Source organism: Patella vulgata, chromosome 4, assembly GCF_932274485.2.
Source record: "Patella vulgata chromosome 4, xgPatVulg1.2, whole genome shotgun sequence".
Lineage (NCBI taxonomy): Eukaryota > Metazoa > Mollusca > Gastropoda > Patellidae > Patella > Patella vulgata.
In genome coordinates, this window is record NC_065882.2 from 56,743,205 (window position 1) to 56,763,074 (window position 19,870).

Consider the following 19,870-nt stretch of genomic DNA (forward strand, 5'->3'; position numbering starts at 1 on the left):
CTATACCCCCGACATAACGAAAGTTATTTTTGTAAAAAGTTAATTAGGGGAGACAACTCCATTTTGTTATCCCTTCCGGTTTACTGCTGAAAAAAAAAGGTAAGAATTTACGAAAGAAGGTTTTGTAAATTAATGGAATATTGAAAGATTTTGGTAGATCGCTGAATTGTCATGTTCTGCTACTTTACTATTATACATCAGTTTTAGATTGTTATGGAAAACGTATCCGTGTTTTATGATTATTGTTGTCTGGTCCTTAATATTTTTGAAGAGAAGACTGAAGTGACTTAGCTAAAAGGGTGCCAAAAAAATAGAATTTGGTTGCATGTAGGCTGCAGGTATAAATTATTTCGATGGCGGTTAAATTGATGGTTGTTAAATTTAAAGAGGCCGGTAATAGGCACATAATAAAAAGGATATATATCTGGCACACTATCAGGGAGTGCACACCGCTAGATACATGTATATCTGTAGACCTAAAGCCCAGGTGGTGCAGGTCCTTTCATCCCACGACCGGTTCACCCCGGGCTGTTTCATCCCACACCTAATTTTCTATCGGGCTGTTTCATCCCCCTTGTTATTGTAGTAGCATTTAATTAACTGAGTTGTACTTATTGTCGAATAAACTGTTAAACACTTACTTATTGTTAAATAAACATGTACTTCATTGTTTATTATTAAATAAACACGCAATTAATTGTTATGGATTAGTAATAAAAACATGGCGGGAGAGTTGAGTTGTATTTACACATTTTAAGTAAGAAGCCAGATAAATGATCAATTAAAAATAATTACTTTGATCTAAGGCGTTATCTAACTATAAATATGATCCGAAAGTGAAAGATTATCATTCATCTTTTGGATTTACACCATGGCTGATCTTTGTATTCGTTGCTCCACCGTTGTTCGACCCCGTCAACATGCCGTGACATGTGACATTTGTGATTGTTGGCAGCATCGGACATGCAATACAGGTGAGTTAGCTTGAAATATTATTGATCTATTTTTTTAATTTTATTTATTGATAGTAAATCGAATATATTTATTTAGTAAATCGAATATATTTATTTAGTAAATCGAATATATTTATTTATTTAATTTATTTTTAGTAAATCCAATATATTTATTTATTTATTTAATTTATTGATAGTAAATCTATTTTTTTAGGCATTTCCAACAAGGATTATCTATTGTATGTTTCAGGTTAACATGTTTATCATATTGTATGTTTCAGGTTAACAAAGAGTTCATCGGGGATGAATTTTTAGTAAATGAGGTGATGGTCGGCGAGCATAGACATCTAATGTTTGCCACACAAACACAGCTAGAGCTTTTGAAAACGTGCAAAAGATGGTTTATGGATGGGACTTTTAAAGTAGTAAGTAAGAAAGCCGTTTTCCCAGTTGTGGTCCATACATGGTTTTTTAAAAAAAGGGGACAGTATGAAGCAGGTACCGCTATGTTTTGTCCCGATGACAAGGAGGTCGTCCGAAGATTATGAAGAGGTGGGTTAATAAATAAATAAATAAATAGTATTCATGGTAACAATTTATCTATACATATTTTAATACATATCATGCATATTACAATACAATTTATATTTACATATTGCAATCTTTACATTTACATATTGTAATCATTTGTTATTGTAGGTACTAAGACATATAAAGGAACGATATCAACCTGCAGTAGAATGTGGCATGTTGGACTTCGAACCAGGTTGCTGGTCAGCTATCAGAAAAGTGTTCCCCGGGATGAAGTTGAAGGGCTGTGTTTTTCATTGGAAACAATGCGTTTGGAGGAAGGTTCAGGGTGTTGGTTTGGCGGGTACCTACTACGAAAGGAAGACCATCTATAATTACGCCCCGACCACATGCTAGCCGCCTTCGACAAGTTGTGTCTGATGGCAAACAAGGACCCTTTACAAACCTGGTTCGAGTCTTCCATCTATTCTCTAAATAATATTAGCATTTTCATGATGGCTTTCCGAACAAATAATGATTGTGAAGGTGAGTTAATTTAATTACTTACATTATACTTACATTCAATATTATTTACATTCAATATTATTTACATTCAATATTATTTACATTCAATATTATTTACATTTAATAATAATTAGTAGTTTAATTGAATATTCTTATTACATGTTGACATTCTTTAATATGAGATTAATGTATCTCAGGATGGCACAGGCGTCTAAATTCAAGGTGTATGGGAGCGGGTCTCAGTTTTTATGTTTTACTACCAATTTTGAAGGAAGACGGAGAATTAATAGATATGCAGTGGACAATGGTTGAGGAAGGGGTGAATTTTAGAAATTGTAGGAAAAAATATTGTAAAATAAACACTAAAATATTTGAAGCCTGGGGGAAATACAATGATAGATCAATCACAACGAGTAGTTTTTTAAAACTAGCGGGTAACTTGTATGGCCATAAATAGTTTACTAAAATTTATGTACAAATTTAATGAAATAGTTTAACAAATAATTTAAAGAATTTAATTTAACAAATACAATAAATACATAAAATAATTTAACAGATACATTTATTCATGAAATAATTTAATGAAATTTAACAAATACATTTATTTATAAAAGCCGTAAATAGATAATTTAATGAAATCAAAGTAAAGGATTTATGTATGATTTATGTATGAAATGATTTAATGAAATTTAAGATAATTTAATGAAATTTAAGATAATTTAATGAAATCAAAGTAATTGATTTATTTATGAAATGATTTATGTATGAAATGATTTATGTATGAAATGATACAAATAGTATTACTAAAAGTGCCATGACATGTTGTTATTGTTATAAATGTATGAATAAAATATTAAAAATACGTAAAACCTGTTTATTGATTTGTGGGATGAAACGACCCGATATGTGGGATGAAACGACCCGATATGTGGGATGAAACGACCCGATATGTGGGATGAAACGACCCGATATGTGAGATGAAACAGCCCGGGGTCAATTTGGGATGAAACAGCCCGGGGTGAACCTGTCATGGGATGAAACGACCTGCTCCCAAGCCCAGGGACATGCAAACACCTACCATCAGATCAAGTGAACAGTTATGTGCGATGTGGTTTGCCTGCGCTTTATTACTAGTACATGTCAGATAATATATTAGTACCGGTACTCACTTATACTATATATATCCAGGTGTTCCGTAAATTAACTAGCATGAGCCAGCTCTATAAATAACAGCAGATAATAGTGCATGCTAAATAATAACTAAGCTAGCCCTATTTTAATAGCATTTAGCAGTATCGGGTGCCCTGCACGACATTACACTTTTCAGTTTAGAGTTCATATAGCTATAACCACAATCAATAACTAGTAATTTAATAGATTGAATAGTTACAGGATTACAGCTATTTTGAATTTCACTGAATTCTAATAATTACTTTCAGTCATCACTCTTTTTCACTTTAATTTTAGAATCTTGTAAACATTCTAATCTAACTTAGGTGAAAGTTATTAATGATTTCAGATCATGGGCTTTAGTAATTTGCATCATGTTTTGGTCACTCGTTTGAGGCTATAAGTTATTATTGGATCTATTATTTAAAAATTTATGTTGATTGTTTATATTGGTAAGATGTGTGCACCTGTTGCAATTAACTGATTTCCAATATTTACTTTTAGGGTTATTGCTCTCTATAAGCTTTCAGCATCTGGTAAAAGTTGTTGCATATTTTAGAACTTGTCCTCCTAGTCCTATTTCTCTCTGCAGTTACTACCTCATGTCATGTGTGGTATATTGTTAGTAAGAAGCTGGTGGACAGATGCTTGAATGAATGCTCACTTATGTAGATTCACCTCAGTTATAACAATTGTCCAAATTCCTTCCCACAAGATATCACAATGTAATATTTTTTTGCTGATAGAGTCCAATGGTTTAAATGAACTGTATTATGCTGGTCAATGTTGGATGAATCCTTATCAAAAATTGCAAACATCTAGGCTAACAAAGATTCAACTGTTGAGCATTGTCTTTCTTTTTTCAGATTTCATGGCTGGATCACTTTAAAATGCAGAATAAAAAACAACAGGTCACATTATCTAAATTCTTTGCTTTAAAGGAAAAATCAAGAGGAGAAAATAGTTTCAACACTGATGAAGAAATAAGAGTCAAGGTACATGTAGCAGAGTAAAAAATTCTGAAGTATAAATATTGAAATTTTAGTAAATTTAACATGCTTCCATTAGTGTTCTTAATACAAGCTCTAATGTTAAAGAAGAAATTCCAGATGTATTTCTGTAAAAAAAACCTGGTTAATTGTGTGTAGAAGGTTCTGAAAATCCTTTATTCTAGACCCAAGCAACTATTTGAAGCTCAGTGGTTTGGTTTCAAATGTCAGAACTTTGCCAGATGGTGTTGGAGATGAGTTTCTTGACTAGCAATTAACTTGTGCCAGGATATTAGCTGAGAAAGTTCCTCAGGATGTTTGAGCATTAATGGTGCAGTTAGGAGGACCTGGCAAGGAACAGTATCTAGTCATGCATATGGAATAACAAACCTAGGTCTTGTGTACACAGCATGCACGTACAGTTTGAATTCAAAATAAGAGTAGGTCATAGCGCAACGGCCGCTGTTTAGATAAAATTTTCCTCTTAGCAGCAAGCTACATGATATGCCAAAATTCATTAGCCCGGTTGGTACAGATAAGTAGTACTTAAAATCCCATTTAATTTTATTTAATGTACCTGGATAATTACCTGTCTTTATAGACGTACACAGTTACAACTTCCCGCTATACTTTCATTTTAGTTGTTTCTATCGAGTAATAGAATTTTGCAGGTAATTACTGAACTTTGATTACATTTTAGCAAAGTTTCTTAACAGTATTTGAGTTTATCAGGTAGGCCCTGCTTCATTGATATTGACTTAACTTTTTTTAGAGTAAGAAAAATTCGAAACGAAAAGCAGTAATCGATGATGCCAATAATCCTTCAACATCCAATAAAAAATCGAAAACTAGTTCACAAAATGGAAATTCAGTGAATGAAGCCATTAATGTTGATGATCATCATGGTGAGAAATATTCAGCAAATTCTTCCCAGTGTACAGGAGCTTTGTCTGGTGCTACTTTACAGAAGCTGCACCAGTTTTCATCAGAATTGAATAATGATGGCATTCGTGAAATAAGGACACCAAGAAATGTTCATGACATTGATAGTTTGGCAGTTGTTGATGAGACAAAAAACAGCAGTGATGATACGGATGTGGAAATAACTGCATCAACAAGTGGAACATCTCATTCTAGATTAAATCAGTTTTCAAATTCCAAGTCCAAGAATTCCTGCTTTATTAAGAAATCTAAGTATACACCATTAGAATTACAATATATGCAGATAAAAGAACAATATGAAGATGCTGTTTTATTTGTGGAATGTGGTTATAAATATAGATTCTTTGGTGAAGATGCAGAAGTAAGTTCTTAGAAATCATTTTTAACAAATTCACTTAAATATTATAACTTGATGAAATAAAAAAAGCCCAGTTGTTATCTGAAATTCTGTATAAACCTTCTCTCTCTTTTGCTTTATATATCTCTTCCAATATTGCCATTCCGTTTATCCGACCTGGACAGTCCGCTATTAACTTGAGCTAAACTTCTCAATGAATTTAATGCTTTTCAATAGCTTGATTAACTAAGTGTAATTCAGAGGTAAAATATGTTCATTGAATGCTTTTAACTGCGTTAACATACCAGTTATTACATTACATCTACATTGTAATCAATGAGTATCATCGAAGGATATGGTGATTACTTGAAAGAGAGAATCAAATAATGGCTTATCAAATAAATTCACCATTAGAACACACCACAGATAGGGCCTATTGGACATAGAAGCATATTCTCAAGTTAATATTTGCCCTATGTCCAAATAAATTGCATACATGTATCTATATATATATTGGGAGCAGCTATAGTTTGCATTATTCGCCTTCTTTCATAAATGCAAAATTTTCTTAATTACAGAAGTTGAATTACATACTGTGAATCATACATTTTAATTTTACAGATTGCAGCTAAAGTTTTGAAAATATATTGTCACATGGATCATAATTTTATGACGGCAAGTATTCCTACTCACAGATTATTTGTACACGTACGAAGATTAGTTACTGCTGGTTATAAGGTTTGTACAATTTATTGTATATCACAGAAATCTTCATTTACAATAATTGAATAATTCCTTGCTATTATTACTATTGGAATTCAATGGCATATCAATTGAGGTGTTTGTAGCAATAGACTGATCCAGAGTGGGCTAAAAATGATGATCCATATAAATATCCATTGGAAAGTTGATAAATTAACAAAAATAAGATAAGAAGTTTAAGATATTTGGGTAATTATATGTGCATATTAATATGAAGAGCTTAAATGAGATGATTGCAAAATGAGATGTGAAAAATATAGCATGGTTAGTTGCTGTCTATCAGATGTCCAAATTTACATATATAATTTGGATAAAATAAAAATTGATCAGAGTGAGTTTGCATTGGCTAAATATGTGGGAGGGTTTCAATATAATTTAGATAAAATAAAAATTGATCGAAGTGAGTTTGCATTGGCTAAACATGCGAGAGGGGTTCAATATAATTTTGATAAAATGAAAATGATCACACTTGTTTTATTGTAACAGTAGAGAGTTATTGTTTATTATGTTATTCCTCAATACATATTTAAGGTTGGTGTAGTTAAACAGATGGAAACAGCAGCATTGAAAGCAGCAGGGGACAATAGAAATACTCCATTTACACGTAAACTCTCGGCTCTATATACAAAATCTACACTTATTGGAGAAGATATCCTTTTATAAAATCTATCGGTGACATACCGAAATCTTTTCTGGCTTTGGCTTCTTTTTTTTATTGACATTTCAGGGGTTAATGCTTCTAATATTACTACTATTAATTTTATTGATATTCTCATCACACTGTCCTTCATCAGTAGATGAACTTTGAATTAATCATTAATGTGAATGTGACATTTAGACTTTTCTGGTATTTATTAATGAATTTCATACTGAAAGAGACATTATCACTTACAACAAAGATGCGTCTAATTTTTGAAAATTTAGCCATCATATACTTTGAGCAGAGTATCTTGTGGAAATTATAGCATGTTTGGTTCAATTTTTCCTTAACATACCAACATGTGGATCCTATTTCTGACATAGATAACGAACAAAAAGAAGGACAGACAACACATTTGAAACCTAATAACTATCTGATGTGTATTTATGATGGTATCGAAGACAATTCACCAACAAGAAATATAGCCATTGTTGTAAGTTGTTTCTGTCATAATAACAGGGATGATAATGTGATCAATATTTATTTGATGATGATTTTGATCTATTGTATGATGATTTTGATCTATTGTATGATGATTTTGTAGATCAAATCATTTATTTAATATTACAGGCTATAGATCCAGCTACTGGAGATGTTGTGTATGATAGTTTTATAGATAGTGAGATGAGAGGAGAGCTTGAGACTAGAATAACTCATATTAATCCTGTAGAATTATTACTACCTCAGACTTTATCTACATCAACTTACAGACTTATAGAAGATGTGGTGGCTTTAAGGTTAGTACATACTTAATACAAAATGTGGTGACTTTAAGGTTAGTATATAGAGTTTATAGATTCTATAATAGTAATAATAGAAGATGTGGTGGTTTTAAGGTCAGTATAGACTTTATACATGTTGTTCTGCCTTTAAAATTAGTATAGACATTATACCAGATGTGGTGACTTTAAGGTTAGTATAGACTATATAGACTTTATACAAGATGTGATGGCTTTAAGGTTAGTATAGACTACATAAACTTTATACAATATGTGGTGACCTTAAGGTTAGTATAGAGAGTATAGACTTAATACAAAATGGCTTTAATGTTAATATAGACTTTATAGAATGTGTGGTGACTTTAAGGTAGTATCTATAGACTTATACAAGATGTTGTGCCTTTAAGGTTAGTAGTATAAATTTTATACAAGATATGATGGCTGTAAGGTTAGTATAGCATGATTTGTAACATTAAGCAAAACAGATATTGTTAATTAAGGAATAGAAAAGATCAAATCAATATATACTACCCAAATATAAGTAAACATAGTATATATTTTTGTTTTCCAAAGAACCTTCTATTATTTCTCTTTCAGTTCAACAGATGATGATAGAATACGAATAGAAAAATTAAATGATGAGAATTTTACACCAGAAAAATCACAACAGATAATTCCAGAGTTCCTTAAAAATGATAATCGTAAGTACATAGATCTAGATAATGAGAGAAGAAGAATCATTCTATTTTATTATTAGCATGGACCTTATGGATTATAAGGTCCATGTTATTAGTAACGTTTCCTGTTTTCCACATAATGTAGAAAGAAAGTATTTTCAGTCTCAAAGATATCAGATTAATCTTTACAATCAATTTATTCTGTGTTACTGGTATATCAAGTACAATGTACTTGGAAATATTCTATTGTCTGTGCTGTTCTGTGGTATATTCTATCAAATTATTTGTCTAGATTTCTATGAAAGGTTAGTCAGAGACAGTTTCTATAATGTTATGCTTTCTAGTATTGTCTGTATACTTTATCTTTACAGAAAGTATCCTTCAAGATATTTTAAATCTACCTAAAGCTGTTTTATCTTGTATAGCTGGTCTTATTGTCTATCTTCAAGATTTTAATCTTCATAATATTCTAAAAATAACTGGGTAAGTTTCAGTTTAAGAAGGGTTACAGATATTTGAAAGTTGAATCCTTAGAAATGGTTTAATTATGTTTAGTCTTTACATTTTATTATAGAAAACATTGCTATGACAAATCATCAGCTTTTGTTATTTAATGATTGTGATTTAATGTTATTATTTGTTTTGTGTTTTTAGAAACATCAACAGATTTAGTATTCGTTCGAAATATATGCAGTTGAGTGGGACAACTTTACGTAATTTAGAAGTTTTTGAGAACTCTTCAGATCGTTCTGAGAAAGGTTGTTTGTTTTGGGTTTTGAACCAGACTGTGACTAGATATGGAAACAGGTTATTGAGAAACTGGATTTCCAATCCATTGTTAAGTATGGAGTAAGTAATATTATAATGCTTCAATAGACATACATTTCTAATTATTCTTGAATAATTTTGTGATTTGCAATTAGATTTGATTGCAAAAAGTAAACAAAATTCATTCAGATTAATAAAAGTACTATTATTATTTCAGTGAAATAGAGAAAAGACAAGAAGCTGTTCACCATATTTTATGTTCATCACACCAAAAGTTAGAGAGAATAAAAACTATTTTAAGTAAATCACCAGATCTAGAGAAAGCTCTTTGTTCTATATACCATAAGAAGGTGAGTAGACTCTAGACTCTAGTATAATGTCTTGATACCAGAAAATTAAAGATTTCTATCAGAAGAATTATTGATAATTCGATTAATAAATTGTAGATGTCATTTATTATGATAGCTTTTTTGTTACGTTTACCCCTGGCAACTGTCTAAACTCAATTTACCATCAGGGATCAGCACTTTTTGTTTCGTAATTTTTACCATAATAAAAAAGCACCCAATATGGCCACACCAAGGGGGAAGTTTAAATCTTGTTTTTAACGTCATTATTTGTAAGTTCAAATAGCAACAATAATAGCAGATGACAAGGTTATTTTCACTGATTTATGAGCAACTAATGATGACCATAGTCAAGAGTGGATCCTGAATCAACCAATTTACCCCTGGTTGGGAACCCTTGTCTTAGATTAATTTGTATCACATTAGCAGTATGGTGGATATTCTTTTTTTATGCCTAGTAATAATTTTCTAAGTGAACTTATCAATACATATAATTAATAATGACCTCCCTCTATCTACTGCTATTATTGAAAGTTCCTATTTAGTAAACCGTTATATTTTGGTTTAATTTTAGTGTTCTGTGTTAGAATTTTATACAGTTATTAAGAGTTTAGATAAGATAAACAGAGAGATTAAAACCTTACAAATAGATGAGAGTATATTTAAAGAATCCAGATTATTATTAACTATTATAGAGGATATTCCTGATTTATTACAAGATATCGGGGATTATAGTCAAGCTATTAATGAACAGTCAGCAAAGTAAGGATAACAATTTATATTTACGTAATTTTGTTATTGCTTGTGCAAAATGTTCTGGTTTTATTGAATGAAAAAGATGGGACAGGGGCTTCTTTGTTAGTAATAAAGTGGAGTGACAGTGTCTGAGCAAAAGATTGCTTAATGTTCTGGGGGAGGGGAAGTCTGCCATAGTACACAATTATATGATATGTAGGAGAGTAAGAACAGTAAAATAGGATTATGGAAATGTAATATTCTAATATTTAATTGATAAAATCACAAGTTTATATTTACACTAGTAGTACTATTAGTATTTTCCAACCTCGTGGGGGATCACGTGGCTAAGTGGGTAAGACGTTGGCTCGCTAGCCTGGAGGTCGGATGTTGATCCCTGCATTGGCCGTGAAAGTTCATCGAGATTTTCCGGCGTGGTTCCCCCTTGTCAGTGATGCAGGACGGATGGCCTGACAAGAACAGCTGTCTAGTCCTTCGGATAAGACAAAAAAACGAGGTCCCATGTGTACATTAGAATGCACGTAAAAGATCCCTTGGCAGTTGGGATTCGATATAAGAGTAGGCGGTAGTGCCGCTGCCCAGGCAAAATTTCCCTCATAGCACACTGTATGGCGTATGCCCATCTTCATTAGCCCAGTATGAAATTTCATTTCCAACCTTGTGGGTTTTCTCCAGGTCCTCTGGTTTCCTCCCACTGCTAAAAACCACCTACACGCAAGCAAATTATTGAAATAAATTTGAACCATGTTAGTCTCAAAATGACCTAGTTTGTGTCGAGTGGATGTTAAACCCCTTTTCTCTCTCTCTATTTGTATTTTTGTAGGGAAAATGATAAAACTAATCTGTTCAATAAAGAAGATGAATTTCCTGAGATCGTTAAAAGAAAACAAGAAATAAATGAGGTTTTAAAAGAGATTAAAGACCATCGGAGAGATATCAGAGTGAAACTAAAACAGCCGTCATTAGAATATGTTACAGTTTCACAAATAGAGGTAAGAATTTATTTTATTGATACCCTTTTTTTGTTTGTCACCTTTTTTTAAGATAAATATATTCAAAAAGATAACATTTTACATATGAATCTAAATCTACTATTTTTATTATTTATTTCAGTTATAAACAATAACCCTTTACCGCCTTGTTTTGAAGCTCATTTTTGAAGCTTCCCGAAACTACTCCTTACCTCACAGAACTAGTATGCAATCCTAGTGAATCATTAAATAGGTTAAAGCTATTCATGTTTGCAAATGGAATCTCATCAATATCAAAATAACACAAACTTGGTCATGTTACTTGTGTGTTGAATACTTATATATTGTGCCCACTTATATAGTTAGAAATCTTTTCCTTTAAGAGTAAGACCAGCTCTTGTCCGTGATATGTAAACAATGTCATTTTCTATTCTACAGTTTTTAATAGAAGTAAAGAATAGTTTAATAAAAGATGTTCCTAGTGATTGGAGTACAATAAGCAGGTATACTGTTTATCTATATGCTATATATATGTTTATTTAAAGACTTCTCTCGAAAATATGTAATGATTTAACTAACCATGAATAGGTAAAAGACATTATGGTGTCATTTGCATGTACATAGGTAGTCAGGGTCAGCCAGGATATAATCAGGGAAGTCTTTGGCAGTCCTCCAGGTTCACAGCCAAGGTCTGTCTTAATAAAATTATTTTTTAAAATGAACAGAAATGACTACTTTTTATTAAAATCATATAAGGTCAGTCGAGAGCTATATCACTTAGGGCCCAATTAAGAGCAATTGGTTGAAAGCTGGATATGCATATAGTCAGCATTTTAATTTGGTGAACAGCTCTTGTTGCTCATAACTTTTAGTTGATGTTGAACTATTTTTCTGTTTTAGTACAAAAGCTGTAACGAGGTTTCATTCACCTTTCATTGTTTCTAAAACTCAAAAATTGAGTCAGTTGAAAGAACAACTTATAGCTGATGCCAATCAAGCATGGCAAGATTTCCTAGAGTAAGTAATAAAGGAGTTGGAGCAACAAAGAAAATAGCAGGGGTGTGTCCAGGAATTTGAGTAGCAGGGGGCCCAAAGTGGAGACATTGTCATGTTCGGGGAAAGATCTGGGGGATTACCTGCAAATTTTATAAATTTCCCAGATTTTACAGGACACTGTAAATTGGGTTTTTAAAAGTATGTAAACCAAAAGCCAGTATGTGATGATATAGTCTATTGATCATGTCAGAAAATTTCATATCAAAATATTGAGCCGTTAATAAAAATACACAGTAGTTGCACAGGCCTAGGATTAAGGTTTGCAAGGATTCTTTACACTGAATTACCCAATTACCTTTCATAAATATATCTGGGATGGCTCTTTAAGATTCATGATGGAAAATTGTCCACCATTTGCCATCTTGTGATCACTGATCATGGTTGGCAACTTTTACCAAAGACCTAATGATTTATATTTTGTTTATTTCAGACAATTTGTTACTAACTTTGTGCGTTATAGAAAGGCTATTCAGTATCTAGCAACTTTAGATTGTTTATTATCACTAGCAACTGTTGCTAAGCAAGATGGTTACTGCAGGTATGTAGATATGTCAGGAGATTTCATGAATAATTTGTGTTAGATTTATCAAAGAATTTTAAAGATACTGTCTTTGAATAAAACGTGCAGAATGAGTGCAAATTGTAAAAATATATATATTTACAAAATATCCCAGAGTTTTATTCTGATAATTTTGATGTAGGAATCTTTTTCATCTTATTGCATTTGATATTATTCTATTTATAGACCAAAGTTTGTAAAGGATTGTGAATGTATTGAAATAGAAGAAGGTCGTCACCCTGTAATTACATCACTATTAACAGGTCAACAACAGTATGTTCCTAATAATACACATTTAAAGGTACAATCAAACTTTAATGAATATTCAGATCGTAATTTGTTGAAAATAGAGGTATTTCTAAATTTTGTATTTAGGGAAATTGGTGGAATGGATTTGGGTTTAATATCTAGTCAACACGATAATTCTGTTATTTTGAGACTCATGTTACGTTTCATTTCTATAGTTATGTGTTCAATGCAAGAAGGACAATTTTTTCTGAACAGCGGCGTGTTTGATTAATTGCAATAAGCTAGATGTTTAGAACAGAGTTATAATTTCTACAACTCACTTTAAGAAGTATGGTGCTATATTTCAGGATGAAAGAGTAATGATAATAACAGGTCCTAATATGGGTGGTAAAAGTTCTTATATACGTCAAGTAGGATTATTATGTATAATGGCTCAGATAGGATCATATATACCTGCTGATAGTGCCCACTTATCTATAATAGATGCTATATATACCAGGTTTGTTTACATAATCGTCTTATTAAAATCAGGTTATAATTTCAACAACTATGAGTTCATACTTCTTAGATATACACAACTTTTGAAATTATATTGAAAGATTTTGGCATCAAATTATTTTACCAACACCAGTTAAAATATTATTTGGACTATGGAATATTTAATGATGTTTTGAAGATAAAACTTAATTTAGGGCAATGATTGCAACAATTAGAATATTTGTTATTAAATTTTTGAGCAGAATGGGAGCTGCTGATGAGATATTTAAAGGTAGAAGTACATTTATGGTAGAATTACAAGAGGCATCCTATATAATGAAAGAAGCTACGAGTAAAAGTTTGGTTATATTAGATGAATTAGGACGAGGTACTAGTACACATGATGGTCTGGCTATTGCTCATGCTGCTTTACAGTATTTCATCAATGATGTAAGTTCATATTATTTAATGTCTAAATACAGGAATACTTTGTGGGTTTTAATTTGGGGGGAGGTGGGGGCATGGTGCTTTATGGGCATCAGAATATATTATAATTCATAAGATATAGATTTGCCTGCAGTTTAGATATATTTTTATACGCCCACATTTTCAAGTGGACGTATTATGCCATCACCCCTGTCCACAATTTGTTTGAGGACACACTCTACAGATCACAATTTTTATCCGATTTTGACAAAACTTGAAATATAGGCCTATCTCCCAAAGATCTCAGCTCCTTTTGATATTGACATGTAACTTCATGGATTATGGCCCCTGATTGTACGAAAAAGCATGTTTTTAGCTGGTGGACATTCTAGATGTCACAATTTATATCTGATTTTGATGAAACTTGAAATGTATGTGGTTTCTTTCGATATTCACACATATCAGATCGTATCTTCCTGAATTATGGCCCCTGATTGTAAGAAAAATCACGTTTTCACCTTCTGGTCACTCTAGAGGTCACAATTATTATCCTGTTTAGAAATTTTGGTCGAGGTAGAATTTCGTAAAAAGCGGACCAAAACTGCCAGGGAAAATGGCTGCCCCTCGTACGCAAATAGTGTAAAACTATGGTATATCAAGGTTGTGGACCCTCTAGATGTTACAATTTCTATCCGATTTTGATGAAACTTCAAACACACATTTATAACCCAAAGATCTTGGTTCCTTTCGATATTTGCGCATATCAGACCTTAACTTCCTGGATTATGGCCCCTGATTGTACAAAAAATCATGCTTTAAATTAGCTGTGTGGGCCCCCTACAGGTCACAATTTTTATCCGATTTTAAAAAACGTTTAAATGTATTAACGGTTGAGTTTGAAACTGTCCAACATATGGCCACTCCTTGTAGGCAAATAGTGTAAAAGTATGTAATACCCCTGATTGTACGAAAAATCACTTTTTTTTTTAGCCTGTTCTCTGTCCATCTCTTGCAAAATGTGGGCGTATCTTGCATGGCAACTGCTTGTCTAAAAGAAATGAAATGAAATGAAATGGGGTTTAATGTCCTATTGTTCTGCTCCAACTGGGATAATGAAGACGGTTAAAATTGTCTAAAAGATTGTTCGCTAAATAGCATATTGAATGTCAAAGGAATTATATTTAGTCATAAAGTGAGATACATCTGTCCTTGATATTTAAATCTAAACAACTAGAAAAACAATAGATTCCTTTCCGATATGTTTTATTTATGATTTAAGTTAATTAATTTCAGGTGAAATGTTTTACTTTGTTTGTTACTCATTATCCATCATTAGGTGGATTAGAGTTGTCTTATCCTAGTGTTGTAGGAAACTACCACATGTCATTTTTACTACATGATCAAGGTAAGAATAAATGTTTTATATGATCATTATCCAGATTCTATTTTCTCCTACCAGTATTATTATCTAAACATGTGCTCTTAAAGATACATTCCTGCGTACAAACTGGGTGATTTATTGGTATATATGGACTAAAAACATAGTCAAACTAATTAATTTGTCATAATTTTGCTTCAAATCCTTCTCAAACATTGTAATTGCGAAAGAATGTCCTGCTATAAAAAATCAAACCAGGTCATGTTTACGTCATGTGACTTACCGCTCTTGGAAGTAAGAAGAGAATTCATTGCATACATAAGACGATGTTGTCTTTAATCGCTTACTATTTATTACAAATATCGAATCCTAATTAAATTCTCGGATTATCCACTACCCGCATCTTTTTCTGTCATTTTTATCTCAGAAAGTGTTGTACGTCTAACTTTTCATAAAGTTTATCAACTTGTACATCAAGCGCTTAATGTTCGCGTGTGACCTTTGACATCACGCATGCAGAAATTCCTAATCTTCGGGCTGTCGATTAGGGAAACCCTTACATTTTTGTCCTGTATACGCTCCATGAGTGTTTTTCGGGGAATCCAGTATTTTTCTAGTAAGATTGGATATCTCTACTTTCCATATATACCAAAATTGCCATACTTTTATTGGAAATAACCACCCGATAAATACTTTTCTGGGAACCCATCTTTAATATAGAAAAAAAGATCTATATTACAGTTTGTTTGTGTATTCTTTTGATGGCCCCCACATAGTGAAGACAAGTAAAAACGAAACTTTAACTATAGAAATAAAAATGTAATAAAGATTTTAATTGGATTGATATATGCAAATATATTTCCTTTCAATTATTTTTAAGAACAAAATCCTTTTATTTTAGTGTTCCTGTAGAAAATCTAAGATGAAAACATTTCAGTTTATTTTCTTCATTTCTATCACCAAATGCAACAATTTAATTTATATGGATGAAAAATGTCTTGAAAGATCTTGGGGATTTGACAAATCTGATTTTTGTTCATATATATACTGTCGCTTTAAATATGATATTTTGGATATACATGTATAAGCTTATTGATAATATGAACATATTTAAATATAATAAACAGTTTTTGTTGAGTAGCAATGAAAACAAGACCATAAATAAAAGACAATTTATTACTTTAGCAATTTGATGGTAAATAAATAATTTTGGTTTGGTCATACAGTTAAATTGAGCTTGTTCAAATTAGATTTAATACAATAATTGAGACATATCAGTCTATCCATTGTGTTCCTGTTTTATTTATTACAGAAAAAAGTGAAGATGAAGAAAGTATAACATTTCTATATCAACTAGTAAAAGGTCAAGCTGGCAAAAGTTATGGTTTAAATGTAGCCAGATTAGCAGATATTCAATCATCTATTATCAAATTAGCACATTATCAATCTCATCATATGGAAGCTAATCTTATTAATACAAGGTCTGTATTTATTTATTTATTTGAAACTGTTTTATATGAGAGACACCAATCACATCGGTCAGAGTCTTTTAGTTATTAGGGGGTGGATGGCCGAATGATTAGCGCGTGCATGCTGTATCATAAGGTCTGTCATTGAGTCAACTGGCGTTGTTGTACGATTCCCCAGTTGTACGTGACAAGGAGTAGGGTCGGCTTTCCAGCCTTGTGGATTTTCTCCTGGTCCTCCTGTTTCCTCCCACTGCTAAAGACCCCTACATACAAGCAAGTTATTGAAATAAAAATTGAACAGTGTGTTGGTCCCAAAATGCCCTAGTTTGTATCGAGTGGACGTTAAACCCCATCTCTATTTCCATTTGTAGATAACACAACTGTAAATAATTAAAACAAAAAAATCTTAAGAAACTGCCATAATCTCATGGGGTCTGTCTGTACACTGGAATCTTGACCAGTATGTCTTGAGTTAAAATGCCAGCGTTGGTCAATGGTGGGGCTGAAAAGAAGGTTTTGTCTAGATGTTCGTAATGAAAAAGAAAAACCTTAACAGTTGGAACTTGATGAAGAGTAGGCGAAAACAATCACCTTCCTTCATGACCATAGAAAAAATAACCACATGTTAGTCTCGAAGTGACCAACATATAATGTTGACAGAGCACTAAACTTGATTCCTATGGAAAGTTTGCTAAAAAGAAACCCATGTATTATATGTGTATCTCTGTTAGATGTTTGTTGAAGATTAATCTAAACATTAGTGGCCTCAAGATATTTTATCTTTTTTTTTCAGGCATGAAATGGACATGTTTTCTGACATTGTGAACAGTGATAGCAAGAATTTATCAAATATTCTTCAAAAAGTGGCCAATGATGACAAGGGAACTGTTATATAAATCTTATTAAAGCAATATCAATGTGTATCTTCTATCTATCAAATACGTCCAAGTAATAGGCATTGTTATTCCTATCACATCTATCAAATAAGTACAAGTGATCAGCCACTTGAATTTAAATCTATCACATCTATCAAATAAGTACAAGTGATTAGACACATGAACTTACATCTATCAAACAAATACAAGTGATTAGCCACTCAACTTAAATCCATCACATCTATCAAATAAGTACAAGTTACTAGACCATGGAAACTTAAATCTGTCACATCTATCAAATAAGTACAAGTGACCACTAGATAATGGAAACTTAAATCTATCAAATAAGTACAAGTGATTAGACACAGGAACTTAAATCTATCACATCTATCAAAAAAGGAGAAATGATTAGTCATTGAAACTTCTGTCACATCTATCAAATAAGCACTAGTGATTAGCCATGGAACTTAAATTCTATCAAACAAGTGCCAGTAATTAGCCAGTGGAAATTAATTAATTAAAAGTATTTGTGATTTATTGTTGTGTGTGCATTCTACAATATGATAATCATTCCAGAATATAATTTACATGAACTTGATTATTTTGATATTGATCAGATCATGTATTTTTTAAATAAACAATACGGTTTGATGAAATATTTGTGTTTTTTTTATTATTTATATGTAAATATACTATTCAAAAAAAGTAGGGGATATTTGATTTTGGGGGCATAATACTAAAATATGCAAATGACTACGAAAAAAGTCACTATAGAACCTAACAGAAGAAACATTTCCATGGGGGTCCAACCCAAGATTTGCACGACTCTGACTTTGAATGTTACAGTCATTGTGGCATTGAATTCCAGGGTGGAAACATCAGTTTAATTGTTTTAGTGACCAGAAAACAAATTTTGATATGCGTCGGCTTACCCAAAATGAAAGGTTACGTGCCCTTGGCATGCTACAGATCGGCACAACACAGGCAGTTGTGGCGCGGACGATGAATGTTTCTCAGTCTGTCATAAGCAGGCTATGGTCCAGATACAGTGATACACAATCTGTACAGGACAGACCACGCTCAGGTCGACCAAGGGCGACAACTCAAGCCCAGGATCGATTTATCCGTACCTTGGCCTTGAGAAATCGTGTCATCACAGCAAATCAGATCAGCGCTCGTCTTCAAACAGACACTGGTGTGAGAGTGAGTGGCCAGACGATTCGGAATCGACTGCATAGGGGTCACCTTCGCGCCCGACGTCCTCGCGTGATCCCTTGTTTGAGAGATCATCACATTCAGGCAAGACGTCGTTGGTGTAGGGATCGTCAACACTGGGATAATCGACGCTGGAGCAATGTGATGTTTTCAGATGAGTCAAGGTTCACTGTTGATTTTTTGGACAGACGTAGGAGGGTGTGGCGTCGTCGAAACGAGCGCTTCCAAGACGTTAACGTCATCAGACATGATCGATTTGGGGGTGGTTCAGTTATGGTGTGGGGAGGCATCACTGTTGCTGGAAGAACGGCTTTACATGTTGTTGCAGGGCGTGTTACAGGCCAGTACTACCGGGACAACATCTTGGCAGTCCATGTTGTGCCGTTCGCACGACGTCATGGCCGCCGTTTCATCTTCCAGGATGACAACGCAAGATGTCACAGGGCCAGGATCGTTACAGGTTACCCCCAACAACAGAACATCACCACATTACCTTGGCCAGCACTGAGTCCCGACCTCTCCCCAATCGAGCATGTCTGGGACATACTTGGACAGAGGTTACGTCAACGTCAACAACGTCCTGCCAATGTCCAAGAACTTGCTGCTGCGTTGCAACAGGAATGGGACAATCTGGACCAAAATGACCTTAGACGTCTCATTATGAGTATGCCACGTCGGATCAATGCTTGTTTGGCAAACAGAGGAGGATTTACCCGTTACTGACTTGGTTGTGATGCTGTGGTAACTTTGCTGTTTGACCCCGGGTATCATTTTACCCTTATAATGGTCAGTCTGTGCATTACTTAGTCTAACGATCATTTGGAATAAATCGATGAATGTGAACATCATTTCATTTTGTCATTTGTTTCTTCGTCAGTTTCATTAGGTGACTTTAATAACACTTAAAAATCAAATATCCCCTACTTTTTTTGAATAGTATATTTAAAATGGAACAATTTTTTATATTATTGTCCATCTACATGTGCTTGTGATCAAGATGGAATCTGCATTTTTCTTTTCATTTTAATGAAATTTTGTGC

At 32.9% G+C, this 19,870-nt stretch overlaps 2 protein-coding genes across 4 annotated transcripts; both read left to right on the top strand.

The window, feature by feature from the left end:
* Nucleotides 1-66: 66 nt before the first annotated feature.
* LOC126817917 (DNA mismatch repair protein Msh3) lies at nucleotides 67-18,265 on the top strand. Of its 3 annotated transcripts, XM_056100655.1 has the most exons (23): nucleotides 152-338; nucleotides 4,025-4,153; nucleotides 4,920-5,450; nucleotides 6,048-6,164; nucleotides 6,720-6,837; nucleotides 7,188-7,321; nucleotides 7,459-7,625; nucleotides 8,205-8,308; nucleotides 8,656-8,767; nucleotides 8,939-9,133; nucleotides 9,270-9,402; nucleotides 9,974-10,161; nucleotides 10,979-11,147; nucleotides 11,565-11,629; nucleotides 12,027-12,143; nucleotides 12,613-12,720; nucleotides 12,928-13,042; nucleotides 13,338-13,489; nucleotides 13,731-13,917; nucleotides 15,187-15,298; nucleotides 16,584-16,752; nucleotides 17,534-17,669; nucleotides 17,715-18,265. In XM_056100655.1, the coding sequence occupies exons 2-22, from the start codon at nucleotides 4,049-4,051 to the stop codon at nucleotides 17,634-17,636; spliced, it is 3,201 nt and encodes a 1,066-aa protein (XP_055956630.1). In that variant the 5' UTR covers nucleotides 152-338; nucleotides 4,025-4,048; the 3' UTR covers nucleotides 17,637-17,669; nucleotides 17,715-18,265. The 3 variants fall into 3 exon arrangements, with proteins under 3 accessions (XP_050401047.2, XP_055956630.1, XP_050401046.2); XM_050545090.2 differs by lacking the exon at nucleotides 152-338 and adding an exon at nucleotides 67-99 and having other exon boundaries at nucleotides 17,534-18,265; XM_050545089.2 differs by having other exon boundaries at nucleotides 153-338; nucleotides 17,534-18,265.
* LOC130012399 (uncharacterized) lies at nucleotides 1,251-1,880 on the top strand. Its single transcript, XM_056100242.1, has 2 exons — nucleotides 1,251-1,498; nucleotides 1,653-1,880. The coding sequence occupies exons 1-2, from the start codon at nucleotides 1,280-1,282 to the stop codon at nucleotides 1,878-1,880; spliced, it is 447 nt and encodes a 148-aa protein (XP_055956217.1). The 5' UTR covers nucleotides 1,251-1,279.
* Nucleotides 18,266-19,870: the final 1,605 nt, after the last annotated feature.

Excerpts from the sequence above, each read along its gene's own strand:
- LOC130012399 (XM_056100242.1), top strand. The coding sequence starts at position 1,280 with ATGGTCGGCGAGCATAGACATCTAATGTTTGCCACACAAACACAGCTA. Across the intron at positions 1,499-1,652 it reads AGGAGGTCGTCCGAAGATTA|GTACTAAGACATATAAAGGA; the intron begins TGAAGAGGTGGG and ends TTGTTATTGTAG.
- LOC126817917 (XM_050545090.2), top strand. The coding sequence starts at position 4,049 with ATGCAGAATAAAAAACAACAGGTCACATTATCTAAATTCTTTGCTTTA. Across the intron at positions 6,838-7,187 it reads ATCTACACTTATTGGAGAAG|ATGTGGATCCTATTTCTGAC; the intron begins ATATCCTTTTAT and ends TAACATACCAAC. Across the intron at positions 8,309-8,655 it reads GTTCCTTAAAAATGATAATC|AAAGTATCCTTCAAGATATT; the intron begins GTAAGTACATAG and ends TTATCTTTACAG.